This window comes from Ischnura elegans, chromosome 9 (genome assembly GCF_921293095.1).
Source record: "Ischnura elegans chromosome 9, ioIscEleg1.1, whole genome shotgun sequence".
Classification (NCBI taxonomy): Eukaryota; Metazoa; Arthropoda; class Insecta; order Odonata; family Coenagrionidae; genus Ischnura; species Ischnura elegans.
The window spans coordinates 15961935-15974666 of record NC_060254.1 but is presented as its reverse complement, the minus strand read 5'-3'; the positions used below and the strand labels follow the sequence as shown (position 1 = coordinate 15974666).

The 12732-nt window shown below is 38.5% G+C and overlaps 2 protein-coding genes across 3 annotated transcripts; one reads left to right on the top strand and one right to left on the bottom strand.

Moving 5' to 3' along the window:
* Window positions 1–4463: 4463 nt before the first annotated feature.
* Window positions 4464–9083, top strand: LOC124165861 (putative nuclease HARBI1). Its single transcript, XM_046543388.1, has 6 exons — window positions 4464–4832; window positions 5104–5160; window positions 6028–6246; window positions 6396–6604; window positions 8116–8404; window positions 8569–9083. Exons 1-6 carry the CDS (start codon window positions 4545–4547, stop codon window positions 8575–8577), a joined length of 1071 nt encoding a protein of 356 aa, XP_046399344.1. The 5' UTR covers window positions 4464–4544; the 3' UTR covers window positions 8578–9083.
* Window positions 9084–9238: 155 nt separating this feature from the next.
* LOC124165862 (myb/SANT-like DNA-binding domain-containing protein 3) lies at window positions 9239–11764 on the bottom strand. Of its 2 annotated transcripts, none has more exons than XM_046543390.1 (4): window positions 11178–11764; window positions 10639–10903; window positions 10167–10549; window positions 9239–9679 (listed from the first exon to the last, which is right to left on the bottom strand). In XM_046543390.1, exons 1-4 carry the CDS (start codon window positions 11343–11345, stop codon window positions 9671–9673), a joined length of 825 nt encoding a protein of 274 aa, XP_046399346.1. In that variant the 5' UTR covers window positions 11346–11764; the 3' UTR covers window positions 9239–9670. The 2 variants fall into 2 exon arrangements, with proteins under 2 accessions (XP_046399346.1, XP_046399345.1); XM_046543389.1 differs by having other exon boundaries at window positions 9240–9679; window positions 10167–10552.
* Between the last annotated feature and the right edge of the window lie 968 nt (window positions 11765–12732).

Below are 12732 nucleotides of genomic sequence, written 5' to 3'. Positions count from 1 at the left end.
CGATTCTCACCCATTCTCACGTGTCGGAGAGGGGACTCCAGGCAAGTACCACGAAATTTTTCCCCCATTTTTTTTCGCACGCAACAGTGTTAAATTGCCAGAAAAGTGGGTGGAATTACGTAATTTTAAATACTAGTCGTGATATATCTTGGATAAAAATAATTTTTTTTTACAATAAAAGCAACGATGTGAAGCATAGATACACGTTTTTATTTTACTCCCAAAACAACCAAAACAGCTCATAATGACCATTTTATACCGGCGTATTTAACAAATTTAACAATTAAACATACACGAACAACTATGCCCTGAAAAGGGGACACCTACCCAGATGGGACTCGATCCCGCGACCTCTTAATTAGCAGGCGAGGACTTTACCCCGCCGACAAAATTTTCAATGAAACTACGCATTTCTCACGTGAGATTAGAGGGAGTCGAGCCAAATCTCACGATACCACACTGGAAAGAGGGGAGAGGGGGTCCAAAAATCGCCAAAATCGCCTCACGTAATTAATGGATCCCCTTTTACTTGCCCCTAACGCCGCGCCGATCCCAGAGTCTGAAAGTCGAAATTTTGCACGTTTACAAGGGTCCTCTTTCTACGGCGAAAATCCCTCCCTACAGAGCGCTAACTCCCTTTCTTATATTCTCCCTCTTCGTCGTAATTGATTCGGGCCGGAAATTTGCGAGAGATTAACTAGGTAGGAGGTGGACGGGAAGCAAGGCCACCCACCCCCTGATTGTTAAAATTTATAACGGAAGGTAGAAGGGCGCCGTCGGTCGCCTTTTAAACGCCAATCTTGGCTCGGATTAGATCGCCTACTTGTTTTCCAGTCCCGCTCGTCAAGTTCGGGCCAAAGGTGAGCCTAGATTAAGGCAGGGGCAAGAAAATATTCTTGGAAAACTGTTTTCATGCAATTTGGACCAACACATTGCCATAGAAGCATGGTCCAACACGTAATCATAAATTAATTTCTAACAGAAAAAAACTAATCCAGCGGTCCCGGTCAGTTGAATGTGAAATAACAATGTTGAAGCAGTACATTGGCATTGGGACCAGTTTAACGTGAACGCGAAAGACTTGTCTTAAAAGCACGGATGGTCCCCCCTTATCCTTGTGCGCACTGTCTATAATATTCCTTATATGTTAATCAATTACTGTATGAACAGATCTGCCGAACATCCAAAACATTACCGAATCGTTCACAACTGAAATTTTGCCATCTCAACTTGTTTTAGTGCTACAAAGCCGTGAACGCGATTTATTCCTCTGGAAACCATTAAAAAGCACTAAAATTGCTTTTCTGAGTGCATTCTTTTATTTATTTTTTTCCCACTTCCCCGTAAACAGCTCAGAACGGCCTTTAAAACGAGTGTTACTACATTAACAATAGCACAAAATAAACATAATTACCCAGGGTAGGGACCACCTATCCAGGTGAGATTCGATCCCGCGGCCTACAGATTGGCAGGCAAGGACTTTACCCCACCGCCACCGAGGCCAGCATTCTTGGAGAGTTATTAATATCAGAATAGTTTTCATGCCACTAGTCAACGCAGAAATTAAAGAGCGGTATGATGATGAACTTTTTTTAATCAAATGTACAGTCTTACAGATATTGTTGATTCTTCCACCTCGTGTGACACATTTTGTAACTGATCGTAGGCGATAGTTTGCATTTCTGGTTCGAAAATCCACAGGGCTGATTAACCCTTCAAAGAATATCACAATAGTACCATGTAGTCCCCTTGAATTCTTCCCTGAAAACCAAACCTAGGAGAGAATGTTGGAGCTGGGCACCGACGCGTCGTCCGCAAACAACAAGCTGGATATCTCGAGAAGAATCTTGTCATCTGATTCAAAACTTTGAGAGAACATAGTGGCCTTGTGGATGGAGCGCTTACTTACAGCTCAATATTTCCGAATTCTAATGCGTTAATAACCAAATTCAAAATGAGTTAGTGTGGCATTAAGTCAAATAGTTTCAAAAGATAAGGTTCCTTGCGCTAATAAGTTAAAGCATGACATTATTATATAATGAAAATTATGGTGATAATAATTAAAATAATAATGAATGCCAATTAATAACTCCCAAAATTCTCGCATATGAAAATTTTCAAACCTGGGATTCTCTCGTAAAATAAATCTAAGTTCAATGAGGCCAAGGAAAAAGAAATTGGCCCACTTACCCTGAAGTTTGAAATTCACATGTCTGGGGCTTCCTCTTTTGTTTAATCTACCCTCGCCTATCCCAAACAGCGTTTGGGTAGAACCACTGACTGAATGCGACATTTTGACGATTAACTTTAGAGCAACCATTTCATTGGCATCCATGCATATAAAACTCATCATCTTTCCCTTATAGATGCATTTTCTCTATATTTATGACAGATAGGCACGCTTTTTCACAAAATGTTGAGCACTTGCACCAAACATCCTTTGCATCTGATACATAGTAGGTATTTAGTGATGAAACTGATGTGAACAGATATGGTACACATTTCATCTGGAGTTCATTCTGCTCCAAGGAAAATGGTTTCGCGCAATATAACCTTCATTTTTATGGCTCCGCATTCGCTAGCATATGCTGGGTTATTCAGATAGTAGACGGAAAATAATGCCCCGCGCTATTTCATAATGCTGGAGAGCTTCCTAGCATCCGCTTTATCCCATACGACGCTTTTGGAGGATATAAGAACTCGCATGACAGAAGCGATTCATTTTTCAAAGTAATTACCGCGATATGCTTTCATAAGCATAAAACCCAATGGGGGTAACAGCGATAAATTTCTCGTGTACAATTCACTTCATAACTTGGAATGGAAGGAACGAGAGAAAAATATCTTTTTCCCCTGATGCATTGCCTAACAAACCATTTAGAGATCCTGGTGGCGAATATCCAGCGTAGGCCATCATTTCAAAAGGGCACGTCAGTAGGAGGGAACGGTGAAGGGGAGTCAGAGACGTATGTAAGTGGAACGCAGCGGAATCCACTGCAATCCGAGTTATTCACATTTCAACCTCATTTTTTGTCGGGATCGAACGGACGATGGATAAATAACCTCTTCGATAACGTCGCGACGCAAATATGTATCATTCCCGACAGATTGCCTATCTCCCTGACTTATGCCATTTGGACCAGTAGCATTGCATTTGTAGTTTATTCGACTCCACGTTCAAATAGCTGGCTCGATAGTCTGGAGTCATTGGAACTGATACTCATTTATGGAAGAGGATGTCTTTGAAAAAGACAAGAGTTGGTCTTATGCGTTCTCCAGAACTGTAAGAAATACGAAGATTTACATCGGCAGGGATGGTCTACCAGGCAGAAAAGAAAACGTTGGCAGAGACGCTCAGATAAAATTGCTTGATATGCATCTCGGTGAATATGATGCTCACAAGAATTGCATAATGCATACACGTGAAATCCGGAATGAGAGATGAATGACAGTGATTCATGCCCTATTTTAATTTAACGTTCCTCAGGAGTATCAAAACATGGAGATTTTTCCAGATATTTTTCTTATCTTACCTGGTAAAATAAGGGGTGGCGTTACATTCAATCACACAGTAATCACACCCGAAAGTTTGTTTGGATAGGTGATGCTAGAGCTCACTCCAGACTTATCCACAGGCGAATGAATTTCACACATTTTGGGTAATGGGGCCAGTTCCTATCTCTTGGTTTGATCGTACACGGAGGACTTCTTTGTATTTGGTGGCATCCTAAGGCTCACTGAAGATTTGAACCCGGGACCTGGGGTTTTCAAAGATATTAATGCATTAGCAATTTCAAACGCTATTCTTTACCGTTGTTCTTACACACCATGCTTATTATTCGCAGGTGTAAAACATGTAGGGGTTGGCTGATAGAGGGGCCATTTTAGTCTCACCCTCGCCCGAATAAAGGCATATATTATTATGATTATTAATTCATAAGCCAGGATTTGGCCTTTTAACTAGGTACCAAGGTTAATGCACCCAACAATACATTAAATTGGGCACTAAAAATATCTGAATAACGAATTAGATACCACTGATGAAGATTAAGTACTTAAAATTAGCAGTAAGTCTAAGGCCAAGTGTATGGGTTGAGTTCATATAGTCATCTTAAAATAGGACAACATATTGAATAAAAACACTAATTTAACTTTTAATTTAAAAGTCATTTTTTAAACTCCTCAGATACATTGGAGCGACCTGGGTTACGCGGCAAAACACAATACCAACTGTGACATTGCACTCCACAAAACCGGTTCGTTAAAATAACTCAATTTTATGAGAGTCATAAAGTTAACTTTTCCATTCACTCTACGAAACGATTCCATGACGGTACGTGTGAGACCATCGATTTAGGCCCGTATTGTCAGTCGCGCCTTCAAGGCGACCTTCACCTTCTAACCCTCCTTCTGGAGAGATTTCATATTGAGAGACGCTCCTTTCCTCCTATAGGAGGCGACTGTGGCCTTCGATTAGAAGCATACCCTGGGCTATGCTTCTAATACGAGAAGGCCTCCAACCATAGCAACAGTACCTAAATAACATGGCGGAATTATTTGATCGCGATGAACACCTCGATGATTTTATTGAATATATTTTCGACAATCCTTATAACTACATACCTCGGCGATACATAAGAGATAGGCAAAATCCAGTAGAATATTACTCGGAAGGGGAATTTATGACCAGGTACAGGTTTTCGAAGAGAACAGTGATTGATGTACTGCTACCCATGATAGCATTGCAAAACATCAGCAACCGTGGAATGCCTGTCCCACCAATATTGAAATTATTGACGGCCCTGCGATTTTTTGCCACCGGCAGCTTTCAGGTAAGTGAAATAAAGTTTCCTTTTGATATGGTAGTATTTAGCGTGTTTGTAAGATGGAAATAATTGTAGAGTTGGTTGATTTATTCAGCTTGTAGCCGTATTGTTTACTATTCGAAATTTTGTTTACATTGACAAAGCACTTCAAATGACCTGAATGCACTCGTAGTAATTATTGTTTGGTGTTAACGAATAATGTTATGATGCATAGATGATATTCGCATTCATTTTCGTTAGTTTTCCCCGTCTAAAGAAACCATTTTGTCGATTGCAGTTGGTCTGTGCTGACCTTCTTCAAGTATCTCAACCGTCTGTTTCGCAGATCTTGAAGGTAAGTTGTTTGTGATCATTAATGGCTTTTTTATACTATTTAAAAATTGTGGAACGAACTTTACAAAGGAAACGTCAATTCAAATTGTGCTCCTTCGTCGAACAGTTACGGGTAACAGAATTCTGCTGTCCTTGACGTAACACGGTGAACACGGTAAACATCACATTAGAAAATAAATTGGGATGCCTTTTGTTGGGCTAACGTAACGCGTGTTTTCATTTCACGGTCAGACTTACATCGCCTGAGAAAACTGCATTAATTACTCATTTATGAAAGATTTAAAAGAATTCTAATGGTAAAGTATTGCATGGGAGACCGGTTATGAGCAGTAGGTACAGTCGTGTGGAGTGATTTTCGTTGTTTATGTTTTCATTACGCCTTTTTGTATGCTGAGATTTTCGCTCTCAAAGAAGTATGTATACTACCATAATGGAAAGAGTTGTTGTTGACATTTAATGAGAGAGAGAGTTGGTGATGACATCAAAATACATATTTTCGTGTGTTTTAACTCTGTGCTACGTGCATCGATTTTATTGCTTCATCAATTTTTATATTAATATAGCCGATTACTTTTCAAAGCGTTATGATTAGTTTTTACTTGTCCAATAGTTGTCAGTATTCGTAATTATCTATTATTGCTATTCCTGATCGTTATTTCAACTTATAACTAATGAAGAGTTTGATGTTAGTGTATTTCGTTCGCGCACATTTACGTTTTGTTGAAACTTTTCGTGGATGACACTTGATATTAAATTGTGAGAAGATACATGTGGATACTTTTTATCACAATTATCTTATAAAGTCCTCAAGTGTAGTAATGTATAAGTAGTTTATTAACAAAAATATGTGCTTTAAATTCCACTTTAGAATGTCAGTGCAGAACTAGCTGCTAAGCTGCCGTTGTGGGTGAAAAGACCGTCGACTGAGGAAGAATTTGCAGCTATCAGAAATAGTTTCTATGCAATAGCTAATTTTCCTGGCGTGGTGGGATGCATCGACTGTACCCACATTCCCATTAAAAGCCCTGGAGGTGACCTGGCAGAGGTTTATAGGAACAGGAAAGGATGGTTCTCCATGAACGTTCAGGTATTGCATTGCTTGTAGAAAACAATACTGTTACATGGAAATTAAGTTTCTACATATATAAATTACTTTTGCATCCATTAATAATGTAATAATCCTTTTGTAATTCATAGGCTGCCTTCTTTTGTAATCTCATAGTGTCTTCTTTGTAGGTTGTGGTGGGACCATCCATGGAAATTATGGATATTGTTTGCAGATGGCAGGGATCCGTGCATGATGCACGTATATTCCATAACAGTAGGCTTAAGCACAGATTTGAAGCTGGGCAGATGCGAGGAATCCTTCTAGGGGATAGTGGTTATCCATTACTTCCTTATTTATTCACACCAGTTTTACATCCTACAACTGGTCCTGAAAGGCGGTAAATATTCCTATTAATTATGATTTGTATGTTTCTCTGTACCTTGGGCGTATTTTTTCAGTTATCTATATTTATCATTCATGCTATTATGTTAGATAGAGTTTTTTTTAGAGTATGTAGGGAGACTATTTAATTGTAATCCTTGTTAATGGTGGTAGTGATGACCTTTTATGCCATGGCACGCTGTTTTTCTCTTACATAGATGCAATAACAATGCTTAAAAATAAAATGGCATAGTGAAAAAAAATTATTGGAAAAGTGCAAATGAAACAGATCATATCAGCTGTAGTTGAGTACTATATTCAGAAAGGTATTCATACTGTCTTATACACTTTGACTTATTGTCTCTATGATAACAAGGTAAATGTACCACTGCCTGGCTAAGATAGGTTTATTCAAGTCTTACGATGCTTACACTTAAAGGAACAGTTCATGCATTTCATATCCATTTTAAAAGAGGTACACAACTGGTTTAAAACTTTTTTTTGAGAGTTTTCTTTACGACCATATAGAATTAAAATACATATTATTTATCTTTCTTTTGAAATGGGCTTGAATTAGGTAATCCTTTTCCTGACCCTAAAAATTCTGTATGTGTTTTTAAATCTGATCCTTGATGCTCTAGTATTGCTTGATGATCTACTCATAGTCATTGCTGAAATAAGATATCCTAGGCCATGTTTGGTATCTTGTTAATTGTTTTAATCTTTTTAAGGACAAATTCTTTATAATAGGTAACAAAAAATTGGCAATGTTTAATGGTTTATTTGAGTTTTTTTAATTTCAATTAATGCTTCACTCGTGTGTTTGTCTCACAGACATTTAAACAGACTTTAGAAAAACCTGTGATGATCATGATATTACTTAAAATCAAGTGTTTAAGTTCATTCCAAGTTGATCTCCAATAAGAGAATGAAGTGCATTCATGATTGAATAAAATAATACCTAACAGACTTGTTGCATATGAAAAATTATTAGATGTAATCAATTTGAATTACCACTTTACCACTCATTATTTTATTAGGGATGCTAAATAACTACCTACTAAACACAAATTTTGAAGTGAATATTGCTTAATAATCTCAGATCGATGGTTGACGATGTCACTTTGTGGAAGTTCATAGATAGCAATGATACAATCAGCTATAATAATTTTCCACACTATTATGTCATGTGTGAAATTTTCATCAACCCATAGATAAATTTTCTCCCAGTCTGATCAGCAAAAATTATAATCATTTGTGTTACATCTCATGAAATAAACACTACCATTTCTTCATCATTAATGGGATCTTTAGAATTAAAAAACAATTTATTGGTAGTGATAGGGTAAACTTAACGACCTTTTCAATACTGCCATTCATTTAATGCATGCGCAATGGGAATCCATCCTTCCTCACATGCATTAAACATTATACCTATCCTTATTATTGATGCAAAGTAACAACTTTATAATATTTTATCCAAATCACTGAATGAAAGTTTAATATTGTAATTCTTCTTATGTTTAGATACAACACCTCGCACATCAGGACCAGGAGCATCGTTGAGAGGACGTTTGGGATTTGGAAGCGGAGATTCCCATGCCTCTCAACGAAGCTTAGGACGAAATTGTCAACCTCCCTGAAAGTGATCTTGGCTTGTGCAGTTCTACATAATGTAGCTGTACGTCATCATGCCCCTATTCCTGATCAGGAGCGCGTGATACCTGTGGTTGATGTTCCTGTTCATGTGTATAGGGCTCATAATGGTCGTGGAGCTGCAGAAAGAGCTGCACTAATCCAGAGACACTTTTCAGAGGTAAGTGTGAATGGCTTTGCTGCAATAAATAAGTTTCATGTTAACTGTCTTTCAATATATTCTAATTCTGGGAGAGTTAATTCATGAAATTTTCAATTATCCTCACTTAATAACTAGGAAATAATATGTTTCTGTGTTTTAATATTCTTCTATTTGCATTACAGGAGGGTTGACAGCTGGTGTGAATAAGTAAGTCAGTAATGGATACCACAGTCTTCCTAACATTTGTCCAGGATCAGATATGTGCTTCAGCTGCTGTTATGGATATTGTGCTTCATGGATGGACCCCTGCTGTTTGCAGACATCTCCATAGTTTCTATTCCTGTTCCTTTAAGCCGATGCCTGTTGCTTTGCCTCCTAGTCTTTTAATGGGAATTTGTCAGGGAAATTAGCTGTTGCATGGAGACATTTCTGATGGCTGTGAATTCCTCTTCTGTCAAGTCTTTTCCCCATGGTCATCAGTGATTCTAATATTGCTGGTACAGGCATTCCACTGCTATTCATGGTAGCTGTGCATCAGTCACTGTCTCTCTGAAATCCTATACCATCATAAGTTCCCTTTCCGAGTATTATCTACTGGTTTTCACCTTCTCTTATGTATTGCTGAGCTGAGTTGTAAGGATTGTTGAATTTATATTTAATGAAATCATTGAGGTTGTTCTATTATAATAAAAAACAAATTACAGTTAACTGCAGTGTTTTTGTTGGCCCATGTTGGCTCCCTTTCTGATGACATTAACCATTGGCACGATGATTTTTTTCTTTTAAGTTGGATGATTATAGTAGATATAGCTAATACTGCATATTTCTTTATCAAAATTGTTCATTTTGTAACCTTTCATTTTTTCCTTGCTGCCGTATATTGCTGAAAGGTTTCGAAAAAGGAAAGTTGCTTTCCTGGGTAGAAAAGTGGGATTAACAAAGAATGAAAGACTTTTCAGTACATTTCACTACTGTTCCATTTAATGAAAAAATAAGTTTACAGAATAATATTTTAAAAGACAGCTGGTTACATAAATTATTAAAAATAGGGATATAATAGAGAATATTAGGACAGATTATGTGACGCTGAATGAGAAGGTACGATGCTGGTCTTATACAACTGAGGAAGACATGGGAGGAGGATATAAGCGGCAGGAAACCCAATGGAACCCTGCATTGGAAATAGCCATGATCCACAAGAACACCATCAGTAACATCCTGCAGAGAGAGAGAGTTCCAGGACAGCAGAATGGAGCTGGCCATGCAAAGGTGGCAACAGGAGCACTACTTCTCCTAAAAATGGGGAAAATTTATAATTAGTTGAAATATTAATATTCAAAAAATGTTGCTTGCTAAATCATCCCATTATAAGTGAAAATACTTTCTTCAACCAACATATGTGCATGCATTTTAACATTACTATAATCATTGATTTTCATTTCTTTGAATGCGACATCGTCCTTTGCATCTATTTCATAGGAACTATGCAATATTCATTTAATAAGTAAACATGGAAAGGAATCGATATCACAGCCTGTCTCAAATACGGATATTATTGTAGTGAAGGCATTTATGAAGGAAAAGATAAATGAAGCCTGAAGCCATATTTCCATTGATGTTAACACATTAAATTCACAACAAACATTGGCAAAGATATGGACTTGAGAAACAAAATTTTCATTCTAATTCCTTTTAAATTTGTTTTAAAATACCATACAGAAATTATTACCCTGACAACTTCTACCACTAAAGTACAAAATCAAATAATGGTAAAGCAAACCATCATCTGGCGCAACTCCTGCTCCTTAATCTTTATTTGGATTTCATCCATTCTTTTTTGGTGCGCCAGAGCCTGCTCCTGCTGCAGCCTTTGCAGTCTCAAGACCTCCAACTGCAGATTCTGTGTATCTTCGTCTAGCTTCACTTTCCGCAGTTGGAAGTCATTGATCAGCTTGGCTGTGGCCAGCTCCACTTGTGCTGTTTCTTGCCTGAGGGCTTGAATCTTATCGCGGTGTGCGTTGTAAGATTTCAAGCCCTCAAGCCGGTCCTGCAACTCTCTCTCTACAGCAGCTCCTCTGGTCATGCCACCAGAGGAGGATGGTGTCCTTGTCGGACCTCCCATCACTGTCGTGGCACACGGAACATCTGACGGTGGAGCCTCGACTACTTTGAAAAGAAAAAAGAAAAAGTTATTGTATAATTTCGATAACGACAGGTAATGTATTACCACAAACAATATCGCACATACTTACTTGTTGGATACTCCAGTTCCGTGTGCCCACTGCTCGCGTTGGGGATAGGAGGCGAGTCCAGGAGATCGTCGTCCATATCCCCAACATTCTGCTCACAGTGTGACAGTGATGGGATGGCTATTTCCAACTCAGGGTTGGGATCGCACACTGGCGGTACATATGGCCCACCGCCTGTGGCCAACCTCCGCTGGGTTTCCTGAGCCTGGGCCTTCCTCCTCTTCGTTTTCACGTTGTCCCATGCCTTCCTCAGTTGCTTCCAATTTCGCTATTAAAGTGAAATTCACTTCCGTTAAACAAAGAGTACTTCCTACATCGCCGCATATATTTTTTCGCACATCATCGGCATTTCACTTTTACGCGCTATGCATAAAACTACATCGGAAACATTGTGTCTTATTAAAAATTTAACTAAGTTAAAAATATATATTATTTTAATGCACTATAACACACTTTGTCATTTAATAACAACATTGCTATGAGCAAGTAATACAATAGATTACTAATGCGCACGACCAGCCAATAACTCTAGTATTACCTACCTTCACGACTTGAGAATTTCCGTTAAATTCAGCTTCAATGTTTCTCCAGCCTCGTATCTTATCAGACAACGTCACAGCATCTGTCCTTTTATTCTCTATTATATCCCTATTTTTAATAACTAACGCTACCAGCAAATCTTTTTCCACAACCGTCATCCTCGACTCCATTCTGATTGCGTCTGTCTATTTCTGCGTGATTAGTTTTCCGATTGATTGAATTTTGATTGTTATTGCGAGGGAACACCAATAATTAGTAATTACAACCTATTCAGGTGCAGCAAAGAAAAGCGAAAATATAATTAACATTGTCCCTCGAACAATTGGACCTACAGTCACTGTCGCGGCACACGGAATAATTCGATTTTAATTAACTTCGAAATGGGCGGCAACCTTATTTACCTCCGTAACGCTTCGCTTTTTTCTGGCCGAGTGAACGGATCAGTCCGTGAACGTAAACAATATCTCCTTCTAATCGAAGGCGAAGGCGACAATAGAGAAGGACGGACTCTCGAACTGACTGGCTTCCTTTTAGGTGAAGGTCACCTAGATAGAAGGTCGCGATAGAAGGCGCGACTGACAATACGGGCCTTAATTGTTGATCAATATTGCTGGTGGTAAAAAATTTTACTTTAGCCACCTTATCTTAAGAAAACTCCCCAGACAAGGAAATCGATTAATCGCTTAAGGTCCATAACTATAAAATCGTAACATCAATGTGAATCTCATCGCGTTCCACTAAGTATACCCTCTGCCAATCACCTTGATTCGTAAAACGTGAAATGGCCGGCATGATCTCTTATCTCTTTCCAATTTCGTACGCGAGCACGTTAGGAACGGTACCTTACACGCGGAGTAGTTCATAGTCTGAAGAGTAATATTATATGAAGCTCATATACTTTTTCGAGGATGTATGAAACATGTTATTGAATCCAAGGGCCATCAATCGTTTATTTATGGCCTCGCAGTAGAACCAGTCGGTTGTTCTGCCCTGGAAACGGCGATATTAAAAGGCAGGTGTGCTATCCGAGGGCGAAAGGCATATATAGGGAAATGTCACATTCGATGGAACACCATTTTCCCTTATTTCCTCCTAATGGATCGTATTACCAACCGGAGAGAATTTCTCATCTTCGTGGACGTACTTTGGAGTGTGCTATTTCTTCTTATGGTGATACACTGCTGACAACCAGCATAATAATAGGCCATATTAGGATATAGTCCATTAAATTTACCTCAAAAATGTTATGTAAGTTGGCAAGAACTTAAAGTGAGACCTACCCCGGCAAGGTTCTGCTGGTGGTGGCAGGAGAAAACATTGACCAAAGCAATATTCATTACCCCAGTTTGGGTGTGTATGTGGTTTGACAATTTTTTGTCCTTTTGATTTGTCCAATTTTGTAGCCTGCATGATTTATTCTAATGTTTTATCTATTTATCTCCGAAAGAATTGTTTTCATATTCGAGTGGGTACAGTTTTTTCGTTTTCAATAAATATAATATTCAAAGGAAACCATAGTTAAGCCCATATATAGGATACTGAACTTCTCCATCTCAG